The sequence below is a fragment of the Camelus dromedarius genome, chromosome 4 (assembly GCF_036321535.1).
Source record: "Camelus dromedarius isolate mCamDro1 chromosome 4, mCamDro1.pat, whole genome shotgun sequence".
Taxonomy (NCBI): Eukaryota; Metazoa; Chordata; class Mammalia; order Artiodactyla; family Camelidae; genus Camelus; species Camelus dromedarius.
Genome location: NC_087439.1, coordinates 36,674,259 through 36,699,541, shown reverse-complemented (window position 1 = coordinate 36,699,541; position 25,283 = coordinate 36,674,259). Strand labels below are relative to the sequence as shown.

The following is a 25,283-nucleotide window of genomic DNA, read 5'->3' as shown; positions in this document are numbered from 1 at the left end:
TGTAAACACATGCAGTTAAAGCCTTTTCATAAAGCATTTAGCATTATTTGCACCTAATTTTAGTTGCTTTTTTGTAGGGAGGAGTAGATAGACATATGGATCTTTTTCTTGAGAATGTAACCAATTCTTTGGATCCTATTGCAAGTTTTATAGGTCTTCATTTGGTTTGCAACTTGTTAATAGTTTTGCTTTGTTTGATTGTGCCAACTTATTGATCTGTAGGTGCCTAATTAAATCAGTGCCTTGAATGCCCACATCTGCTCTCCCAGATAAATATAGCTTTTCTGTTTTGAATAGAAATAAAATACATGTTTAATAATAATAAAATGAAATATGTTTTTGATTGTTGAAACTTTTACCTGCTCTAATGACCTTTTTGTTTAGTTACGTGATTTTTAAGAGCCATTAACACTTCAGAAAAGTTTTTATTAGGTCTGAGAAAATTATAGATTTCACTTATTTCCTTGTCTCTCCAGGCCAGCTTCTTCGTGATTATTTTTATAGGTTGTCACTAAAATAAATTGAATTTCCTTGGTTTACCTTTTTTTTTAATTAAAGTATAGTCGATTTACAATGTGTTAATTGCTGCTGTACAGCATAGTGATTCATTTATACATATATATTCACATTCCTTTTCATATTCTTTTTCATTATAGGCCATTACAATGTATTGCATATAGTTCCCGTGCTCTACAGTAGGGACTTTGTTGTTTATTTTATATATGGTAGTTGCTATCTATGAATCCGAGCTCCTAATTTATCCCTCCCCACCCCCTTTCCATGTTCTGCCACTGAACTTTACCTGCCCCCTGGTTTACCTTTAAAAAAATGATATTTCTTTTCAGTTCTTATAGAAAGCCTGAAAAGCATTTTAGTGTTACCATACTTCGTAGGAATATTATAAGATATATTGGAATTATAAGTTGTATAAATTACCATTATTTTTAATTTATAGAATGAGAAAATGTTTTCTTAATAGTAGATTTTTAAAACTACAGGTATTTGAGTCTTTGTTGGCATTTGGCCAGTTGGGTGGGTCAGTGGGTGGGTGTGTGTGTGTGTGTTTCAGATGCCAAGATTGTAGTATAGTTTAAAATTTTGAATTAGCCTGAAACTTTATATATTTATGTATTTTAGAGTTTGAAGTTTTAAATTTTAAAAATAATTTGATAATAACATCCTCCCATCTAGCCTTTGCTGAGCCTGAGATCTTCTTTACCCATCACTAAACTTTTGAAACCACTTAATCACACAGCATCCTAATACTTGAATTGCGTGAGGATTTTTTTTCATTTTTGTGTCCTTTAGGCATGCAAATATTATTTATTGAATAAGTAAGTCCAATAGATTTTATTTTAAAATAAATTCTAAGTAGTCATCTTGCTAATTTTTACTCACCTTGTTATTTGCAGGTTTTGAATTAAAATATAAAAGTACACTGAGTGGGCACTGTGCTCCTGTTCTGGCTTGTGCTTTTTCTCATAACGGGCAGATGCTAGTCTCGGGGTAAGCAATTTAGTTTATTTTCCTTAAACCATTTTGATACGCTATAGAATAGACTTACAGAAAAGTACATAAAACATAAGAGAATAGCTTGATAAAGCACCATGATGCAGACTTGTAACCACTACTCACGCTGAGAAATAGAGCATTGCTGTTTTCCTCCAGAATTCCTCCCCTTCTGGTGACAATACTTCAGGTCATATGCAACATTGCTCTTTCCTTTTAAACTGATTTAAGACAAATCATACAATATGAATTATTTTGTGTCTGGTGTCCTTTCCTCAACATTATGTTTATTTTCCAAGCAGTTGCACACTCCTACAGCAGTGTTATTTCACATCCTATCTTATGCTTAATATTGTGGTTGTTTCAATTTTAGCCATTCTAATGGGTATGGAGTGTTATCTTACTAGGATTTTAATTTGCATTTCCCTGAAACAGTGAAGTTAGAACCTTTTCAGAAGTTTATTAGCCATATGTGTTTCCTCTTTCATTAAATGCACATTCACATCTCTTGACCATTTTTCTTTTGGAATATCTTTTTCTTATTTATTTGTTGTGTATATATATGTATGTATATCTGTAATTTGTTGAATATACTTATTAATTTGTGGTTGAATATATGTATATATTTATATTTCTATATAGGAGCCATTTATTGGTTATATGTGTTGCAAATGTCTTTTCGCACCCTGAGAATTTGCCTTTCCATAGTTTATAATTTTAGTGTAGTCAGTTTGTTTATGCTCTGAGGTCATGAAGATACTCTTCCTCTGTTAACTTTTAAAACCTTTATTATTTTTCCTTCCTCAAGTTTGATTTGTGTATAGGTATGTAATAGAATCCAGTTTCATTTCTTTCCATGTAGATACCCAGTTGTATCAGTGCTTCGTAGGGGAAAGATAATCTTTTCTTCACCATTTTAATATGTCACCTTGTCAGAAATCACTGAACATATATGTGTCAGTCTTTTTCTCAGCTAGTTATTCTGTTCTATTTTTCTGTTTATCTACCCTTGCTCCAATAGCATTCTGTCTTTCTGAGGCTTTATAATTTGGCTATTCTTGCTTTTTCATACTTCCATGTAAATTTTAGAATTAGCTTCTCAGATTGCCGCCAGTTCTTCCCTCTACACATACAAACCTGTTTGGATTTTGATTGGGATTTTATTGAGTCTGATAAATTTGGGGAGAACTGACATCTCTTTGATATTGAGTCTCCCTATCCATGAATATGGCATATTTTTCCATGTATTTGTCTTTTGATTTCTCTCACTATAATGTCTCTTGGTAGAAGACTATCATCTATGTAGAGGTCCTCCTTATCTTTTATGAGATTTATTTCTGGGCACTTAATTTTTTTTTGTTGCTGTTGTAAAAGATGTGACTAATAGCAGAAAATATATATGGAAAGACAGTGAATTTACATATATGTATTCTAATTTTGGGTTTTTTATGTACGAAATCATGTATGTTAATGATAGTTTTTGTCTCCTTTCTAATCCTTGTACCTTTGTGATCTCCTATGCCTTACCGAGCTGGCTAACACTACCAGGATAATGGAAATACTGATAATAGCCAACCTTGACTGACCTTATTGCAAAGGGAAAACTTTCATTACGAAGTATGATCCCTATAGGTTTTTGGGAGGCAAGCTTTGTTAGCTCTTCTATTCCTTGTAGTTTGTTAGAATTTTTTTTCATGAATAGGTATTACATATTTTCAAATGATTTTTCCTGCATCTTTTGAAATGATCATATGATTTTTCTTTTTCTATTCGTGTCATAAATTATACTGATTTTTCAAATGTTCAGTCAACCTTGCTTTGTTGTAATGAACACAACTTAGAACATAGTTTTGTGTATTGCTATAGAGAAGTTAGTTTATTCTAACTCTTGCTCCTTTAAATGTAATTCATGTTTTCACTGACGGCTCACAAATTTTATTTTATGATTTTCTGCTCATTTACTTTGAAATGTATATATATTTGGGTTTCTTTTTAGTTTGCTTGGAATTCACTGAACTTCTTAAATATGTAGTATGATATTTCATTAGTATCAGGGAAATTATTACTATCTCTTTAAATTTTGCCTCTGTCTTTTCTTTCTCCCATAATTCTGGGACTCCAATTAAATGTACATAATACCTTCTCTCTGTAAACTTTGTCTTCTATTTTCTCTGCTGTATTTTTTATTCTGTTTCTTGTGCTTTGTTCTGAGTGATTTCACCATGACTTGATTCTTTCCTCAGCTTTGTCTAATATGCTGTTAAACTGGTCCATGGAAGAGTTTTTAATTTTGGTTATTTTATTTTTTGGTTCTAGAATTTCAGAGGCTATTTTCCAGGTCTGCTATGCCAATTTTATTCTTGTGAATTTGCCCTGGCTTTAACAACCACCCTCTCTCACTCAGTAATGAGTAGCATAAGGAGGCGTAAAATCACCTTTCCAAAACTCAGATTATCTTTTTCCCCCATACTCTCTACAACATTGTTAGTAAAATGTTGCACAAGTCAGTTCATTGAACAAAGTACATGTTACAGTTTATCAAGAGGGTTATCAGATACTACATTGCTTGAAAAAATAGATGTCTTCTGAAAACGTCAGTGAAATTTGAGTAGCCATGCCATCTGTTTTATAAAGTTTTAGGCTAAAACTGTCAGGGTATGTGCCCTTTATGAATCAGTTTTAATTTCAATACATTAATGGGGGAAGATATTCTAGTAAGTGTAAAATTCAAAACTACGAGTACTGAGTTTTAATCCCAGCCCTGCCGCGTACTAACTGTGCAACCTTGAACAAATTCTAGTTCTGTATCTTCTCTCAGCTTCATTTTTCTGAATTATAAAGTGGGGAAAATAAGAATACTTTCCTCCTAAGAGTATTATGAAGCTTAAATTTTAAAATGCAGGCAAAGCTTCTGTTACTTATGTTTGGGGCACAATAATTGCTCAGTTCATGTTTATTAAATATTATATGTATTACAATAATATTATTTTTATGTATTATGTATATAATCCAGAACATTGGGGCAATTGTATAACATTTTACCCCCTCATTTTTTGATTTCTGCTTTTTCAGAGTTAAGTGTTAGCCATTTATCTATACTGAGGAGCATTACAAAACAGCAGTTTGAAACTTAACAATGTTCATTCAGGAAGAGTTGTTGGGGACCGTGTTTCATAGCATCACCTCTATAAAGACCTTAATGGAAATAGTTCCTACAGGTCTCAGTCTAAGGAATTATGTCCCTTCTCCAAGAATTTGGTTTGTGTTTCTATCTTAAATTCTGTAACAGATTATGTTTCCTTTTTTGAATTGCTGTTGAAGAAGCTTAGAAACAAAATTACAGCCCTCTGTTAGCAAAGTGGACTGTATGTTATGACACATACTTTGAATACGAATCTTAACCTTCATCTCTCTCCCCCACCTCATGCTTATGTTCTCTTCCTCTCCAGCTTCCTCATATAATTTTTATCTTGTTTTGCCACATCTTTGTAAGAGACTACAAATACTTTCTGAATGAGAAGAAACATAGATGTACACTTTTAAAAAATGTGCAAGTATAAAATAAATCCTTAAACCTTAAGAACATACTTGACCTATTGAAATAATTGTTAATCATTTCATTTGTTTAATTTTTGGCCATTGTATAAAACTAGTTTGGATTAAAATGCTCTAGGTGATTTGTGACATGGGTGGCTCTACAGTGTCACTATAATGTCACTGATCTCCCTTGAGTCTATGATTATGTGCTCTTCCACATCAAGCACGTAACTGTGTCTCTTGCTGCTCTTGCCCATAAACTGTCCAGATAAAAGTGACAAGTTTCTCTTGTGTTCTTGAGTGAGCTGAGTTGAGGTTTTAGTGTGCCACAAACTGTAGAAATGGAGTCTCAAAAGGCTTGAATGCTAATGTGTCCTTCATAAGGAAAAGTGAGGTTAAGGTGACAGGACAGATTGTGTTGGAATGTGAGTACTGAAAAGTTAGAGTTATATATAGCAGGCAAGAAATGCATAACCAGGGGCTCCGAATAGTTGAAACTTTTGTTTGGTGTTGGCTTATGTTCTATTTAGGGAATATTTTTAGGTTTTACATTGTTTTATCAGTTTCAAAGTATTTTAGGTCTACTTACAGTGGTTGTATTATTCTCTTTGTCTTTCAAATCCAAATACTGAAAACTGTTATTTCTCCCTAATCCTAATTTCCCTCCCACCAAACGTAATCAGTTGTCAGATCCTATTACATATTTTTGAATCCCCATTAATCAAATTAGAGGCGATATGAGGTGAATTTAAAATCCTTTTAATCTCTAAATGTGTGCAGGTCTCTGCCCATAGTCTCCATTCTTCTTGCTTAGATTCTGTAGACTTTTAAAGAGTTCATATTTGGCCTTTGCTTCTCAAATTTATTTTTATGCCTCATCAGCAAGTGAACCAGTTTGATTGCCATCATGGCTGGCTGGCTGTTGCTTGTAAGACTGTCTAATGATGATCTAGTTTGTCAAGTGATACATCACTGGGATGAATTCATTTTAATTGCACTAGTGGTAGTTTCAGAAAGTGGAATTTTCCTTGAGTTTTTGTTTGTTTGTTTGTTTTAGGATGCTAAGAAGTAATGAAGTCTTTTTAAGATATTCCAGTAATAATACTTTGTACCTTGAGGAATTTGGGACTAAATGAAAGTGTCTATAAATTATGCCTAGCATATACACGTTAGCTGCTAATATTATTTCTTAGTGTTTTTTGGCTGAAATTTAACATTTAATGCTATAATTCTGGGACTTTTTTTGACATCAGAATGCATTTATATTCTTCTCATTTGCTTGTATTTTATTTTATACTTGAATAAAGTATAATTTTTTGAATTTATGGCAAAGATTCTACAGTCAAAATCTACAGCATCTCCAACACTGGATAGCCTACTAAATAAGGAATTTTATGTCTTACTCAAAGGAATTTTGAGCCTTCTCATAGGTGTTACTCCTGTGGTCAGACTATAATCAGCTACCTTTTAGTAATAATAGGTACAGATACTATTTTTTTGTATATATATGTTTTATTGAAATATAGTCAGTTTACTGTGTTGTGTCAATTTCTGATTTACGGCATAATATTTCAGTCATACACATACATACATATATTCCTTTTCTATTCTTTTTCATTATAGGTTACTACAAGATACTGAATATAGTTCCCTGTGCTGTACAGTATAAACTCGTTGTGTATCTTTTATATATAGTAGTTAGTATCTGCAAATCTCAAACTCCCAATTTATCCCTTTCCACCTCCTTCCACACCTCACTTGATAACCATAAGTTTGTTTTCTGTGTCTGTGAGTCTGTTTCTGTTTTGTAGATGAATTCATTTTTTTAAGATTCCACATATAAGTGATATCATATGATATTTTTCTTTCTCTTTCTCTCTTACTTCACTTAGAATGATTATCTCCAGGTCCATCTATATTGCTGCAAATGGCATTTTTTATGGCTGAGTAGTATTCCATTGTATAAATTTATCACAACTTCTTTATCCAGCCATCTGTCGATGGACATTTAGGTTGTTTCCATGTCTTGGCTATTGTAAATAGTGCTGCTGTGAACATTGGGGTGCATGTATCTTTTGAACTAAGGTTCCCTCTGGATATATGCCCAGGAGTAGGATAGCTGGATCATATGGTAAGTCTGTTTTTAGTCATTTGAGGAATCTCCATACTGTTTTCCATACTGGCTGCACCAAACTACATTCCCACCAGGAGTGCAGGAGGGTTGCCTTTTCTCCACACCCTCTCCAGCATTTACTGTTTGTGGACTTTTGAGTGATGGCCATTCTGACTAGTGTGAAGTGATACTTCATTGTAGTTTTGATTTGCATTTCTCTTATAATTAGTTATATTGAGCATTTTTTTCATGTACTTATTGGCCATTTGTATGTCTTCATTGGAGAATTGCTTATTTAGGTCTTCTGCCCATTTTTGGATTAGATTGTTTGTTTTTTTTGTTGTTGTTGTTGTTGAGTTGTATGAGCTGCTTATATATTATGGAAATTAAGCCCTTATCAGTCTCATCTTTTGCAAATATTTTATCCCATACTGTAGGTTGTCTTTTTATTTTGCTCATGGTTTCTTTTACTGTGCAAAAGTTTAATTAGGTCTCATTTATTTATTCTTGTTTTTATTTTTATTGCCTGGGTAGACTACCCTAGGAGAACATTGCTGAGTTTTATGTCAGAGAATGTTGTGCCTATATTTTCATTTAAGAGGTTTGTAGTGTCTTTTCTCATATTTAAGACTTTAAGCCATTTGAGTTTATTTTTGTGTGTAGTGTGAAGGAATGTTATAACTTCATTGATTGACATGCAGCTGTCTAGTTTCCCCAAAACCATTTGCTGAAGAGACTGTCTTTACTCTATTGTATGTTCTTGCCTCCTTTGTCAAAGATTAATTGACCAAAAATTTGGGTTTATTTCTGAATTCACTGTTCTGTTCCATTGATCCATATGTCTGTTTTTATACCAGTGCCATGATGTTTTGATTACTATAGCTCTGTAGTATTGTCTGAAGTCTGAGAGGGTTATTTCTCCAGCTTCATTCTTTTTCTTCAGTGTTGCTTTGGCAATTCTAGGTCTTTTGTGATTCCATATAAATTTTAAGATTATTTATTCTAGTTCTGTGAAAAATGTCCTAGGTAATTTTATAGGGATTGCATTAAATCTGTAGATTGCTTTGGGTAGTATGGCCATTTTAACAATATTAATTCTTCCAATCCAAGAACATGGGATATCTTTCCATTTCTTTAAGTCGTCTTTAATTTCCTTAGTCAATGTTTTGTAGTGCTCTGCATTTAAGTCTTTCACTTCCTTGGTCAGATTTATTCCTGAATATTTTATTTTTTTGGATGCAATTTTAAAAGGGATTGTTTACTTTCCTTTTCTGATATTTCATTGTTAGGGTGAAGAAATGCCACTGATATTTGTATGTTACCTTGCTAAATTCTTTTATCAGCCCTAGTCGTTTTTGTGTGGAGTCTTTAGGGTTTACTATATAAAGTATCATGTCATCCACATATAATGACAGTTTTACCTCTTCTCTTCCAGTTTGGATCCCTTTTATTTCTTTTTCTTGTCAAATTGCTATGGCTAGGACTTCCAATACTACATTGAATAGAAGTGGTGAGAGTAGGCATCCTTGTCTTATTCCAGATTTTAGTGGGAAGGCTTTCAGCTTTTCACCATTGAGTAATATGCTGGCTGTAAGTTTGTCATAAATAGCTTTTATTATGCTGAGGTATGTACCCTCTATAACTACTTCGGTTAAAGTTTTTAATCATAGATATGTGTTGAATTTTATCAGATGCTTTTTCTGCATCTATTGAAATGATCGTGTGATTTTTGTCCTTTCTCTTGTTGATGTGGTGTATCATGTTGATTGATTTGTGTATATCGAATGATCCTTGTATCCCTGGGATGAACCCAACTTGATCATGGTGTATAATTGTTTTTATATGTTGTTGTATTCTGTTTGCTGATATTTTGTTGAGGATTTTTGCATCTATATTCATCAGTGATATTGGCCTACAGTTTTCTTTTTTGGTAGTGTCTTTGGCCTTGGTATCGGGATGATGGTGGCTTCATAGAATGAGTTGGGGCGTATTCCCTCCTCTTCAGTCTTTTGGAAGAGTTTGAGAAGGATCGATATTAGCTCTTTGTATGTTTGACAGAATTCCCCAGTGAAGTTATCTGGTCCTGGACTTTTGTTTGCAGGGAGGCTTTTTATTGCTGATTTTATTTCACTTCTAGTGATTGGTCTGTTCGAATGATTTGTTTCTTTTTGATTTAGTTTTGGTGGACTGTATGTTTCTAGAAACTTTTCCATTCCTTCTAGTTGTCCAGTTTATTGCCATAGAGTTGTTAATAGTATTCTCTCATGATTTTTTGTATTTTTGTGGTGTTGGTTGTAATTTCTCCATTTTCATTTCTTTCTTTCTTTGTGTCCTCTTTTCTTATAGGAGAACCTGGCCAGAGGTTTGTCAATTTTGTTTACTCTTTCAGAAAACTAGCTCTTGGTTTGATTAATTTTTTTCTGTTTTTTAAATCTCTATTTTATTTATTTCCTCCCTGATCTTTATTATTTCTTTACTTCTGACTTTAGGTTTTGTTTGTTCTTTTTCTGATTGTTTTAGGTGGAAGGTTAGGTTGTTTATTTGAAATTGTTCTTGTTTTTTGAAGAATGTCTGTATCACTATGAACTTCCCTCTTAGGACTGTTTTTCTGCATGTTTTGTGTGGTTGTGTTTTCATTCTCATTTGTCTCAAGGTATTTTTAAACTTCTCTGATTTCATCGTGGACCCATTGGTTTTTTAGTAGCATGTTGTTGAGTCTACATACTGTCATTTTTTTTTCTCATTTGTTTTTCTGTGGTTGATTTCTACTTTCATGCCATTGTGGTCAGAGAGGATGCTTGAAATAATTTCTATCCTCTTAAAATTGTTGAGGCTTCTTTTGTGCCCAAGTATGTGGTCTATCCTAGAGAATGTTCCATGAGCACTTGAAAAGAGTGTATGTTCTGTTTTTTGGTGATGTAATGGCCCAAAAAAAGTCTACCAAGTCCAACTGTTCTGTTGTGTTATTTTAGTATCTCCGTTGCCTTATTGATTTTCTGTCTGGAAGACCTGTCCAGTGATGTTAGGGAGTTGTTAGTCTCCTACAATGATTGTATTTCCATCAGTTTCTCCCTTTATGTCTGTATTTGTTTTATATATTTAGGAGCTCCTGGTATTGGCTGCATATATGTTAATGAGTGTAATATCCTCATCTTGTATTGCTCCTTTCATCATTATATAATGTCCTTCTTTCTCTTTCTTTATGGCCTTTGTTTTAAAGTCAATTTTGTCTGATATGAGTATTGCTACTCCTGCTTTCTTGTCATTTCCATTTGCATGAAATAGCTTTTTTCATCTTCTCACTCTCAATCTATGTGTGTCCTTCACTCTAAAGTGTCTCTTGTAGGCAACATATTGTAGGCTTTTGTTTTATTATCCAGTCTGCTACTCTATGTCTTTTGATTGGAGCATTTAGTCCATTCACATTTATAGTAATTAATGATAGGTGTGTGTTTATTGCTATTTTGAGCTTTGTTTTCCATTTGATTTGGTATTTCTTATTTGTTCATTTCTTTTCCTTTTTGTTTTTCTTTTTGTGGTTTGATAATTTTCTTTCGCATTAGCTTGGGTTTTTTTTTTTGTTTTTTGTTTTTTGTTTTTGACTCTGTTGTATGCTTTGGATTTGTGGTTACCCTGTTTTTCAAGTATGTTAACCCTTTACTATATCTGTTTGCTTTAGACTGGTAGTCATGTAGGCTCAAACACATCCTAAAAAGAAAAGAAAAAAAGAGAAAATCTATATTTTCTTGCTCCCCTCTCCCACCTTTTATGATTTTGATGTCTTTTGTTTTTTTAAACATCTTCATGTATTCTCTTGCAATTCATTGTAGTTATTGCATTTCCAATTATGGTTTTCTCATTTCTATAGATTCCTGCTTCTTTTCTATTTAGAGTAGACCTTTCAATATTTTAGGATAAGTTTAGTGTTGCTGAATTCTTTTAGTTTTTGCTTGTCTGTGAAATTCTTTATCTTTCCTTCTACTCTAAAGGGTAGTCTTGCCAGATAGAGTATCGTAGTTTGCAGCTTTTTCTTATTCAGGACTTTGAATGTATCTTGCCACTCCCTTCTGGCCAGCAGTGTTTGTGTAGAGAAATCAGCAGAAAACCTTATGCGCGTTCCTTTGTAACTCTGTTTTTCTCTTGCTGTCTTTAGAATCATTTATCTTTAACTTTGGCCATCTTAATAATACCTTGGTGTAGGTCTATTTGGGTTCTTCTTGTTTGGGACCTTTTGTGCTTCCTGTACTTAGGTATCTGTTTCCTTCTTTAGGTTTGGAAAGTTTTCAGTCATAATTTCTTCAAATACTTTTTCAATCCCCTTTTCTCTTTCTTCTCCTTCTGAGACCCCTATTATGTGTAGGTTGGCTTGCTTTATATTATCCCATAAGTCCCTTATATTGCTTTCATTGGTTTTTACTTGCTTTTCTGTCTGTTCTGATTGGGTGACTTCTGTATTCATTCCTCTGCATTATCTAGTCTGCCTTTGACTGCCTTTAGCTCAGCTTTTATCTCAGCCATTGAGTTTTCTGTTTTTAATTGGCTTCTCTTCATGGTTTCTATTTCCTTTTCATAGTATTCTGTCTCTATTCATAGTCTCTTATTTCCTTCAGTGCTTTTATCACCCACTTTTTGAAGTCATGTTCTAGTAGACTGTCAAGGTCTATCTCATTATTTTTTCAGGGGATTTCTCTTGTTCTTTTAATTGGGAGTGGTTCCTCTGCTTCTTCATTTTACTTATGTTTCTCTGGCTCTGTGAATTTAGGAGTATCAATTATCTACTGTGGTCTCAATGGGCTATTTTACTTTTTGTTTGTTTTTAAATAAGTGTAAGTGTTCCTACATAGACTGCGTTCATCTAATAGTTTTGTTGCGAGAGCTGTTCTTAGTACGAATGGTTGCCATATCTTTCTTCAGTGTGTGTTAGCTATTATCCCTTATTAAAATTGTGCAGAGAACAGTAACACTTGTTGATATGTTTTCTCACCTTACAACATATATCATGGTGGCATAACAACTATTTTCAAGAGGGGAAATATCATGTAGAAACATGTTTATTTGTTGGTTTTGATTGTGTAGTTTGTTATGTTATTGCATTTTTCTTTGTGTGATTTTTTTTTACCACAAGAATAATCCCAGATGATTGTTTTAATTTTTATACCGTTGAAAGAAACCATTAGAGTCCATATCAAGGTAAGAATTACAGTTTTCAAAATGAGTTACAATCAAGATACACACACATGTATAATTATAAATATTAGTTATTAGAGCACAGCCATATCAATGATAAAAAATATGCTACCTGAAACAAAAATCAAATAGCAAGTAATAGCTTTTCCTTGTAGTGGTTTTTTCCTTTAAGTTACTAACTTGATATGGGATTGTGTCTTATTTATACATAACAAATGCTTATTCTGTTTATGGCTATATAGTACAAATAGCATGTTTTACTGTTTAATAAAATACATACTTTTCTGATAAATTTCACATATGTAGTTTTTTTAGAGTTCATACGTATAAACAAAAAGACTGTACTTTGAATGTATATCAATATTTCAGCATTTTCTTAGTTATTAAAATGATTTAAAAACACTAATTATATAAATACTGTACTGTTTCTATAGAACTTTTCAGCCCTAATTTCTTTCTTTTAAAGGTCCGTGGATAAGTCTGTCATAGTGTATGATACTGTAAGTATTTCAAAATTTTGTGTGATCTGTGTAAATTACATTTATTAAAGGCTACTGAACTTCAAGTTTAGTTAGGAACGATGAGAAAAATGTATATTTCTCTGTTTAGGGTGCCCAAGAATATAATAGATACATTTTCAGAAATGCTAAAATAATTATGCAAGTAAGGTATTGGTTCTGGGACAAAGCCCTTAAATTTCAGTAGTGGTTTTAAGTTGGACAGATTTTTAATCTGATCAAAGAAAATACAGATTTAAAGAGCAATATCAAAAAAATCACTTTAAACCAATTATTCTTAAACTCTTACACTAGGTTTCCATAACATGAATGTTTATCAGAGCATTTTTGGAGGGTACAGCTGAAAGCTGAAAGTGGTCACTGCTGGAGTCTCAGCTGGATTTAGACACTAGTATAAGGAAGAATAGGTTATAAAAGATTTGGAAAAATGGAATTTTTTGGTAGATCTGTTTTGGTGAATAAAGACCAAGTTGTATGAGTATGAAGAAAACTTAATGTTTTATATATAGTGATGGTGTAATTGACAAAAATACTCTCCAAGAGAAATCACTGTTGGGTGGAACTTTATAATGGTCGAGTTTAGATTGTAGCTGTGCCAGCAGATGAAATAGAGATGTGACTCACCAAAGTGTAGTGTGTCAAGCAAGGAAGTTAAGCCAGTCCTCCCCATAGAAGTTCAAATCATTGACAGTTCTGGCAGGAAATGGGAAAGAGGACTCAAACTAGGGGAAGTAGCTCCTTAATATTTCTCAGGAAATTTTCACAAGATTTTATATTGACAGAAACAGTTATAGCATTAAATTTTCTCCATAAAATATGCTCTATGAGTATAAATTAAATACATCCAGATGTTGGATGGCCAGCTAAGTGTACTTAAGATCTAAGTGACTGATTTCTACTCACTGATTGCAGTGAGTACAAGTCAAGTGCCACAGCAAAAATACACAGTATTTTATGTAATAGACATTTAGGTTACTATTAGTAAGGTAATGCATCAACCAAGAGTCTGTTATACTAAAAATTTCAGCAGACAACAGTGCTGATAATTGAGAAGGAGTGAAATAACTGCTAGATAAAATTATTAGTTATGAATGCTATTCTTAGTCATTGAGTAAAGTTTCAGGTTATATTAGTGACTCATAGTAATATGAAAACACATACAGCATGTAAGCCATTCATGTTAAAGAAGTATTTATCAGTAACTTGCCTGAGTAAATAAAGAGCTGTTTGTATTGCTTTTCAGATTACTGAGAATATACTTCATACCTTGACTCAGCATACCAGGTCTGAACTTACCCTCACTTTATAGTAATATAATTAGAAAGTTGGTCTGAAGATATATAATAGTTATTTTTATTAACTAGGTATGTCACAACTTGTGCCTTTGCACCCAATATCCTTTTACTTGCTACTGGTTCAATGGATAAAACAGTGAACATCTGGCAATTTGACCTGGAAACACCTTGCCAAGGTTAGTAAGGATATCATATTTAACCCAGTTCAACCCCATTCACCATTAAAATCAGAAAATCAGTAATTTTTTGACAGATTATTCACACTGCTTTTCTTAATATAAACCATGCATCCAAGTTTAATATAATTTAAAAATAATTTTAGAAAAGCTAGTGTTAAAAAAGTAGTTGACCTATGTTAAAACTGTTGGTAAGTGCTTTGGAGTACACATTCATGTATTTCATGCCTCCCATAGTTTTGTAAGCTATTTATACTCCATACTAATTTTTCAGAGAAATATAGCCTGGAACAAAATAGAAATTATAGTTTCATTTTGTTTTATTTCTTGTTTCATCAAGCAACGTTGACACATAATTTAGGAGCTTTATTTGTATCACTGTCAGAATTAACCTAATAGTGCCTCTGGTATGCAGATGATAGATCAAATACAATACTTTTGCTGATATGAATTCTGTATAATAAAGATAAACATTTTCTGGAGTGAAAAAAATCCAGAAGTAGTATTTAATGTAGTATTAAATAATACTTTGATTATACGTATTTGATTTTTTGAAATGTCTTAAAAAGATGTTAAAGTAGAAAACATCGACTTAAGAAAATTTCACTTTTTAGGTCAGAGTGAGAATGTTTATACAGAGGAAATACCTTTTCTTTCGCTTGTTGTATTTCACTTAACTTTTTGTTTGTGGGCTTGTTTGTTTGTTTTAAGCAAGGAGCCCAGAAGATCAGCTGAAGCAATTTACTGATGATTGGTCAGAGGACGATGTCTCAAACTGGCTTTGTGCACAGGGTTTAACAGACCTTGTTGGTATTTTTAAAATGAATAACATCGATGGAAGAGAATTGTTGAATCTTACAAAAGAAAGTCTGGCTGATGACTTGAAAATTGGTAAGTTTAGTGAAAGATAGGCAATCTTAAAGACAACTTTTAATAATTTACTCTGAGATTGGTTTTAATTGCATTAATGATTTCCTCCTAATATTGTAGTGCAGTAGTTATTCTGGTATATGTCTTTATATAGAAGGATAGTATATTTTTATTTAGATTATGGAAAGAGATGTTACGTACTATTTCTTTAGGTAATTAAAGCCATCATATGACTGTAATTTTTAAAACATTTAAAAAATTGAGATACAATTCACATATGATAAAACCCACCCTTTTGTAAGTGTATAATGCAGTGGCTTTTTGTACATTCAGAGTTGTACAGCCACCACCAGTATCTAATTCCCGAACATCTTCATCACCTCAGAAAGAAACCCCACGGGTATTAGCAGTCACTCTATTCCCTTTCTCGAGACTAGCTCCTGACAACCAACCTTCTGACTAAGGATTTGCATATTCTTGACATTTCATACAAATGCAATCATATTATATATGGCCTTTTGCATCTGACATCTTGCTTAGCATGTTCTCAAGGTTCATACATGTGGTAGTATGTGTTAGTACTGCATTTCTTTCTGTGACTGAATAATATTCCATTGTATGAATTTATCACTTTTTGCTCATCTCTTCATCAGTTGATTGAATTTAGATTGTTTCCATTTTTTAGATTTTATGAATAATGCTGCTGTGAACATTCATGTACAAGTTTTGTGTGAACATCTGTTTTCACTTTTCTTGGGTGTATAATTAGGAGTGGAATTGGTGGGTCACATGGTAACTATTTGAAGAACTACCATTTTCCAAAGCAACTGCTTTTTTATGTTGTCACCAGCAGTGTATGAGGATTCTAGTTTCTCCACATCCTCATCAACATTTCTTTGCTTTTTAAATTATATCCATCTTTGTGGTTTCTTATTGTGGTTTTGAAATGCATTTTTCTGATGGCTAGAGATATTGAACAACTTTTCATGTACTCGTTGGCCATATTGAACAACTTTTCATGTACTCGTTGGCCATTTGTATACCTTCTTTTGAAAAAATGTCTCTTCAGATCCTTTGCCCATTTAAAAAACTTGGTTGTTTGTTGTTTTATCATTTAGTTGTTTGTATAAATTTGGATACTAGAGCCTTATCAGACACATGATTTGTAAATAATTTCTCCCATTCTGTAGGTTAACATTGCACTTTCTTGATAGTGTCCTTTGTGCACAGAAGTGTTAAATTTTGATGAAGTTCAGTTTAACTGTTTTTTTTTTTTTTCTGTTGTTGCCTATTCTGTAGGTATCATATCTAAGAAACTGTTGCTTAATCCCAAGTCTTAAAGATTTGCATCTGTGTTTTCTTCTGTGGCTTATAGCTTTAGCTCTTAAATTTAAGTGTGTGATCAGTTTTGACTTAATTTTTGTTAGTGTGAGATAGGGGTCTAACTTCTTTCTTTTAGGTGTGGATATTCAGTTGTACCAGCACCATTTATTGAAAAGACTATTCTTTCCCCTCTGGATTACCTTGGCAGTCTTGTTAAAAATTAACTGGCCATAAATATGAGGGTTTATTTCTGGACTCTCAATTCTGTTTCATTGATCTATTTGTCTATCCTTATGCTAGTGCCACACTGTCTCCTCTTGAGGGGAAGATGGAGGTGAGGAGGAGGTAATTAGGTTTATTTATTTTTTAATGGAGGTACTGGGAATTGAACCCTGGACCTTGTGCATGCTAAGCACACACTCTACCACTGAGGTATACCCTCCCCCCACACTGTCTTAATTGCTGTAGCTTTGTAGTGAGTTCTGAAATTGAAAAGTGTGCATCCTCTGTCTTTTTGTTTTCAGGATTAGGTTTGCTCCTCTGGGTACCTTGCATTCCCATATGAATTTTCAGATCAATGTGTCGATTTCTTTAAAAAAAACCCACCTGACTTTGATAGAGTTTATATTGAATTTGTATATTAATTTGGGGATTATTGTCATTTTAATATTAAGTCTTCCAATTCAAGATGTTTTTCTGTTTATTGAGGTCTTCCTAATTTCTTTCAACAATGCTTTGTAATTTTCAGTTTTCAAATCACTTTTTTCTTAAGTGTACAATTCAGTGATTTTTAGTAAATTCAGAGTTGTACAACCATCACCACTACCTAATTTCAGAATATTTTTATCCCCCCCCAAAGAACCCCATCCTCTTCTCTCCCCTAGCCTCTGGCAAACACCAATCTATCTTCCGTAGAAATAGGATCTACCTTTCTGGCCTTTCGTATCTGGCTTTTACTTAACCTCAGAGTTCTCATGTTTTTGTATCCATAAGTACTTCATTCCTTTTTATGGCTGAATAATATTCCATTGTATGGCTGTACCACATTTTGTTTATCTATTCATCAGTTGATGGAAATTTGGGTTTCCACTTTTTGACTGTTACCGGTAATGCTGCTATGAATAAATACATATGAGTTTTTATGTGAGTATATTTTTACTTCTCTTGGGTATATAATTAAAAGTAGACTGACTTTACAGGACATTTTGAGGAACTACCAGACTATTTTCAATAGCAGTTGTTCTACTTTACATTCTCACCAGCAATGTGTGAGGTTTCCAGATTGTTCACCTCTTTGTCAGCACTGGTTATTACCTATCTTCTTGATTGTAGCCATCCAATAGATGTGAAGTGGTATTTCATTGTGGTTTTGATTCGTATTTACATAGTGATATGGAGCATCTTATTGTGCTTATTGGCAGTTTATATGTCTTCTTTGGACTTTGCTCTTTTAAATTGGTTTGCCTTTTTATTGTTGAATTGTAAGAGCTGTTTGTGTATTCTGGCTACTACACACTTATCAAAAGACAGTCTGAAGTCTCAGTGTCATGCTCTAATAAGCATAATAACTGGACACTATTATCAATGTGACTTAATAAAATCTTAATTAACCAGAAAGCTTAGGAAATAGGATATCCACAGTGAGATTTATTGTTAATGAGGAGTCAAATAACAGTGTTTGTTAGTAGAAGGCCATTTTAAAGTATAATATTATACTTTCATTACATAATGAATATAGTATGTGAACCTATTTAAATGTTTTGGAAGCTTATGGCCTTTTAAAATGTTAACAGAATGATGATTTTTTGAAAATACTTAGAATCAGATGGCTTTGTACTCAGGCTATACTGTGAAAGTTATTTTTGTACCTCTAATAACTTATTTCCTTTATAATTTATAATTTACTCTTTCTTCTTGAAAGTAGGTAATAGAGTATAGGTTTTTTTAAGTTCTGGTAAATAGAGCATCTTCATTATTTGATTTCTCATTACTATCTGACAGTAAATTTTAACAGTACCTTATCACACAGAAGCACATTACAATACAAAATAATGATTTCAGATTTCAACAAAGTATGTTTCAAAATGTAAGAGAGCATATTAAAAATAATTAATAGGAATAGAATTTTATTCTTACAGCCAGATAAATAAAGTGTAAGAAATTCTTACAGGATTCAGTTAACAGCCTGAAATAGTTTTTTAAGGTGAGTCTTGGGTTTAGTAGTTAGTTGTTTTGAACTTCAGTGAAATAAGTTTTGAAACTATCAGGCTCAAGCCAAAATTGAAATGTAATTTAAATAAGTTCTGTGGTGGTCTAAAAGCTAAATTAGGAAGATCATTATTATGAATGGAGACAAAAATGTTGCATACTTTCTGGTAAATAAGGAATTTGTTTTATATTTGTTTTTATGATATGGAAAGTTAGCTAATTTAACAAATTAAACACAGAATAAACTAGTAAATAAGTAGACTAACTTTTTTTCACATCATTCTAAAGTATTTCAAAATTTTTGCAAAATTAAAAGGACCAAGAGGCTAACTTTGATCTAAAAGTGCTATTTTAAGCTACAGTGAATTTCTGTTAGTCTTGATTTTTAAGAAAAGCACTTTTCCTCAAAACAGTAAATTGGAGTGATAAAGAATTGAAATTGGGTTAAGAACAAAATGTGTTAAGAGGAAAACAGATGGGTATATGATAATGAATTTTACTCTTGATGCATTACTGTTTTGCATTTGCTTTTGTGGTACAGCTGTTAAACTAGTTCCTATGGTGATGTGAATAAATACGAATTTAAAATTCATCATATGGAGGAAGTTTATTAATTGTGCAGTAGTGTATACTGGAGTGTTAAAGACCAAAGTAGTATATCTATTATTGCTTGATACTTAAAAAATTATTTTTAAGGAGTCAGTCTGTCAAATCTTTTTTCAGTGAGCCTTTTATAAATATAGAATAATAATCCTTTTTTTGATTGTGTTAATGAAAACTTAGGGTACAATAGACACACAGTTTTAAATAGGAAATAACTCCTTATATCTGGTATGACATTTGCATAAGAAATTTCCAGAAAGAGATCAAGAGAGAGATGTCTTCAGACATTTGGGAATCCACAAATTTGTGAACTCTACTGTAGCCTTTAATATCACAGCCAAAAGGCATAAATGTGAAAGATGCAGAGCAAGAAAATCTCTTGAAGATAAGATACTGGGCAAGCAGTAAGTCCACTAACTTGCCATGTGACTTTCATATTGCGGTATGACCTCAGTTTATATCCAGGCCTCAGGAATATTGCAAATGGCTACCTATTTTGGAGTTTGGAATTGCTATAGATGTTATAATGGTAGAAACTTGGAATGAAAAATGCCATGGGACTGTTGTATATCATGTCAGTCCTTATATTTAAATAATTATCAATCATAGATTCTTAATTGGGAATGAGGCTTTTTCAAAGGGTTCCTTCTTCCTTTTACTCTTGTCCTTCCAAGAAACCATAAAAGCACATGAAACATCTTTATCATTTTCTAATTTAAAAATTACAATGTCAAATTATTGTATCAAATGCTTTTTAAAACTTTTATGCACCAACCATGAGGCTTGAGCCTGATAGTTCCAAAACTTATTTCACTGAACTTCAAAACAATTGTAACTAATAAACCTGATGTTATGTCTTAATACCCTCAGATTTTGGAAGTTTCGTGTTTCGGTTCCTAGTAATACTTCCTTGTGTAGAGTTTTCAGTTGCTGCCTAATTGCATACATTGTTAAGTAATAAAACATTTACTATTTTTTTCTTTATGCATAATTGAAGTGAAATCGCCCTTTTATATCTCGTTTCTGTGGGCCTGTGCACTGACCTGCTTTTGGAGTGGGCATAAGCCTTCCAGTTCAGTTGATGCTCTTAAATTGGTCTGCCCCACTTTCCAGAGAGTACTTGTTGGATGTTTCGGAGTCTCCTTTCCTCAGACCTATCAGATATCCTGTTGCTTCCTTCCACACTGACATCAATCACAGATTTCTGGTTTATCCTCTCCCACTTAAATATTTTGAAGTTCATGAGGATGCCTTGCTACCTTGTTTTGTTGGAAATGTCCATGTGATTTGATTTTGTTCTCTAGTTACCCTGTTTTTAATATGGGGATTCAGAGAAGTTTAAAAACTATACTGCTCCTATCACCATCTTCTCAAATCCTTTAAAAAATCCCTACTGTATTTATAGTTGTGTGTCCCTATTCTTTTCCTAATACAGTTTTTATGTCTTTACTTCTTTTCTTTTTTTTCTTAAAAAAATTTTTTTTATTGAATTATAGTTGATTTACAGTGTTGTATTAGTTTCTGGTGTACAGCATAGTGATTCAGTTTTATATATACACATACACATATATATAAACATACATACATATACATACTCTTTTTCATTACAGGTTACTACAGCCATTGAATATAGTTCCCCGTGCTACACGGGGTCCTTGTTGTTTATCTATTCTGTAACTAGTAGTTTGTATCAGCCAGTCCCAGACTCCCAGTTTATCCCTTCCTCCCCACTTCCCACCTGGTAACCGTAAGTTTGTTTTCTCTGTCTATGAGTCTTTTTTTGTTTTATAGATAAGTTCGTTTGTGTCAATTTTTAGATTCCAGATTCTACATATAAGTGATACTATATAATATTCATCTTTCTCTGACTGACTTAGTATGATAATCTCTAGGTCCATCCATGTTGCTGCAAATGGCATTATTTCATTCCTTTTTATGGCTGACTAGTGTTCCATTGAATGTGTGTGTGTGTGTGTGTGTGTGTGTGTGTGTGTGTGTGTGTGTGTGTATACACTGCTTTTTCTCTGTCCATGTATACACTGCTTTTTCTCTGTCCATTCATTTGTTGATGAACATTTAGGTTGCTTCCATGTCTTGGCTGTTATAAAAAGTGCTGTGAACATTGGGGTGCATGTGTCCTTTCAAATTAGAGTTTTCTACGGATATATATGCCCAGGAGTTGGGTTAATGGACCATATGGTAACTCTATTTTTAGTTTTTTAAGGAACCTCCATTTTATTCTTCATAGTGGCTGCACCAAATTATTCACATTCCCACCAACAGTGTAGAAGGATTCCTTTTTCTTCACACTCTCTCCAGCATTTATTATTTGTAGACTTTTTGAAGGCCATTCTGACCAGTGTGAGGTAATTAGTGATGCTGAGCATCTTTTCACATGTCTGTTGGCCCTCTGAATGTCTTCTTTGGAGAAATACCTTTTTAGATCTTCTGCCCATTTTTTGATTGGGTGGTTTGCTTTTTTGATATTGAGCTGTGTGAACTGCTTTTTGGAAATGAATCCCTTGTTGGTCACATCATTTGCAAATATTTTCTCCCATTCCATAGGTTGTCTTTTCACTTTGTTAATGGTTTCCTTTGCTGTGGAAAAACTTTTAAGTTGAATTAGGTCCCATTTGTTTATTTTTGTTTTTGTTTCCATTACTTTAGGACAGAGATCCAGAAAAATATTGCTGGGATTTATGTCAGAGTGTTGTGCCTGTGTTTTTCTCTAGGAGTTTCATAGTATCCAGTCTTAGATTTAGGTCTTTTTTAGTTTATACCACGTCTTTATCCATTCATTTGTTGATGGACACTTAGGTTGCTTCTGTCTCTTGGCAATTGTAAATAATCTTACACCCATTTTCATTTTTCTTTTTTTTAATTTACATATATATACTGTTCATTGTTTCTAAGAACGTTTAGAGCTTTAGCTTTTTAAACTTACATAGTTAACAAAGGAATAAAGCCAATCACAAAATAAGAATTAATTAAAAAAGATACATACACCCCGCTATTAACAGCAACATTATTTATAATTGTCAAGATATGGAAGAATCCTAACTGCACATTATTAGATGAATGGATAAAGAAGATGCAGCGTGTATATGTAATGGAATACAACTCACCCACAAAAAAGGAGGATACCTTGCCATTTGTGGCCCTTTATTCACGTTCCTTTTTTTTCACTTCAAAAACCAGAATTTTGTAAATGGCATAAACATTTCCATTACATCAAAAACAACAAAATACCTAGAAATAAACTTAAGCAAGGAGGTTACCTGCACTCTGAAAACTGTAAAATATTGATGAAGGAAATTGAAGATGATACAAAGAAATGAAAAGGTATCTTGTGCTCTTGGATTGGAAGAATCAACATTATCAAAATGGCCATACTACCCAAAGCAATATACAGATCCAATGGAACCCGTCAAAATACTCAAGACATTTTTCACAGAACTAGAACAAACTTTTCCAAAATTTATATGGAACCATAAAAGACCCCAAATTACCAAAGCAACCCTTTGTCGGTCTTTTTTTTTTTTTCTTTCTTTCTTCTTTTCTCTTTTCTTATGGTTTGATGACTAGAGAAGTTCCTTTAACATTTGTTGTAAAGCTGGTTTGTGGTGCTGAATTCTTTTAACTTTTGTCTATCAGTGAAGCTTTTGATGTCTCCATCAGATCTGAATGAGAGCCTTGCTGGGTAGAGTATTCTCGACTGTAAGTTTTTCCCTTTCATCACTTTAAATATATCATGCCACTCTCTTCTGGCCTGTAGAGTTTCTGCTGAAAATCAGCTGATAACGTTATGGGAGTTCCCTTATATGTTATTTGTTGCTTTTTTCTTGCTAATTTTAATATTTTCTCCTTATCCTTAAATTTTGTCAGTTTGGTGACTGTGTGCCTTGGTGTGTTCCTCTTTGGGATGATCCTGTGTGGAGCTCTCTGCGCTTCTGGGACTTGGGTGACTTTCCTTTCCCAAGTTGGGGAAGTTTTTGGTTATTATATCTCCAAAAATTTTCTCAGGTCCTTTTTGCCTCTTCTCTTTCTGGGACCCCTATAATGCGAATATTAGTGCACTTCATGTTGTCCCAGAGCTCTCTTAAACTATCCTCATTTATTTTCATTCTTTTTCCTTTTTTCTGCTCTGCAGTAGTGATTTCCACTGATGTGTCTTGTAGTTCCTTGATCCTTTCTTCTGCCTCATTTAGTCTGTTCTTGGTTTCTTCTAGTGTGTTGTTCATTTCAGTGATTTTATTCAACTCTGTTTGGGTATTCTTTATATTTTCCAACTCTTTGCTAAAAACTTCGCTCTGTGCATCTGTACTCCTCTTGAGTTCTCTGAACATCTTCGCCATCATCATTCTAAACTCTTTCTCAGATAAATTGCCTATCTCCTCATCACTTATTTCTTCTTCTGGGATTTTATTTTGTGCCTTGGCCTAGGAGATACTCCTCTGCCGCCTCATAGTGTCTGTCTATTTGTATTTTTAGGTAGGCTAGTTCTGTTTCTCAGCCTTGGAGAGGTGGCCCTCTGTGGGAGATGTTCTGTGCGTCCCAGCAGTACACTTGTCTCTTGTCACCCAAGGGCCAGGGTCCAGCCAGTCCCAGTGTAGAGTCTGGTCTGTGTTTGTAGATTCTTTCCACAGGCTTTGGGATTGTTGTTTTCATATTTCTGGTATCTGCCCCCTGGTGGATGAGGCTGGACTAGAGGCTTATGCACGTTTCCTGGCAGGAAGAGCCAGTGCCTGCCAGCTGCTGGGTGAAGCTTGGTCCTGATCTTTGGTGAATAGGGCCTTGTCTAGAGGCGTTTATGGTTCAGGAGAACCCACCACCTACTGATGGGTGGGGCTGTGTTCCCACCTGGTATGTTGTTTAGCCTGAGGCTTCCTTACAGGCTGTTGGGTGGGGCTAGGTCTTGGTGCTAATGATCCAATCAAGATGTCAGCTCATGTAGATTAACACTTCTGGAATGTCCACCACTGGCTTTTATGTCCCCTGAGTGAGCCGCAGCCATCCCCTACATCCCCAGGAGACCTTCCAAAACCTGTAGGCAGGTCTGGCCCCGGTTCCTATGAAATCACTGCCTCAGCCCTTGGGCCTGGCACACACAAGATTCTGTGTACACTTCCCAAAAGAATGAAATCTCTATTCTCCCAGTCCCATGGGGCTCCTAGAGTTAAGTCACACTGGCCTTTAAATCCAGATGTCCTAGGGTCTCCTCCTCCTCCCAATGCCAGAACCCCAGGCTGGGGAGCCTGATGTGGGGCTTTGAGTGCTCACTCCTGTGGGAGGGTCTCTGCAACTTATTCTTCAGCTTGTGCGTTGCCCACCCGGGTGGGGGGGGTATGGGGCCTGATTATATCGCGAGCATGCCCCTCCTACCGTCCTTCTGTAGTTCCCTCTTTGTATTTCCAGTTGAAGATCTTTTTTGCTACGTTCCTGTCTTGTTTTCGATGGTTGTTTAGCAGTCAGTTGTGGTTTTGTTGTAGTCACGAGGAGAAATGAGATTGTGGTCCTAACACTCCACCATCCTGACATGAAAAAACTACTTGTTTTCTCTTGGTCGTTCTAGTCAGAAGTTCGTTTTTTAAATACAGTTTACATTTAAAAAATAAAAAACAGTTTCTAAGTCTTCTCCCCTAAGAAACCAGCCTTTGGTTCTGTTGTTCTTTCTCAGGGCAGCGGCGAGGTGATTCAGCGACCAGCCTAAGGGGCGTCTTTGTTAGATGGAGGCAGTGGCGCGTGCTTGTTACCCTGCCTTCAGCTGATGCTGCTGTTGCTACTTTAGCGGTTTTTATAGGACAGCTGGGGGGAGTGAAGGGTACAAGTAGAAAGGTATTTCTTCCATCTTTGTACACAGATCTCTGCCGTAAGCTATCTCCCATCCCCTTCTCTTGAACCCAGTTACTTCTGTTTCCTTGGGGGGTTTTCAGAGTTTTTTATT

General features: G+C 34.1%; 1 protein-coding gene across 5 annotated transcripts in view; it reads left to right on the top strand.

Moving 5' to 3' along the window:
- The window catches only part of WDSUB1 (WD repeat, sterile alpha motif and U-box domain containing 1), a 57,428-nt gene that overhangs the window by 11,284 nt on the left and 20,861 nt on the right, over nt 1-25,283 (top strand). For all 5 annotated transcript variants that reach the window (XM_064484821.1, XM_064484820.1, XM_010985590.3 and 2 more), the window contains 5 exons: nt 1,413-1,506; nt 12,813-12,846; nt 14,108-14,148; nt 14,229-14,335; nt 15,047-15,226. In XM_064484821.1, coding sequence (XP_064340891.1) covers nt 1,413-1,506; nt 12,813-12,846; nt 14,108-14,148; nt 14,229-14,335; nt 15,047-15,226 — 456 coding nt within the window. The remainder of the gene's footprint in view (nt 1-1,412; nt 1,507-12,812; nt 12,847-14,107; nt 14,149-14,228; nt 14,336-15,046; nt 15,227-25,283) is intronic.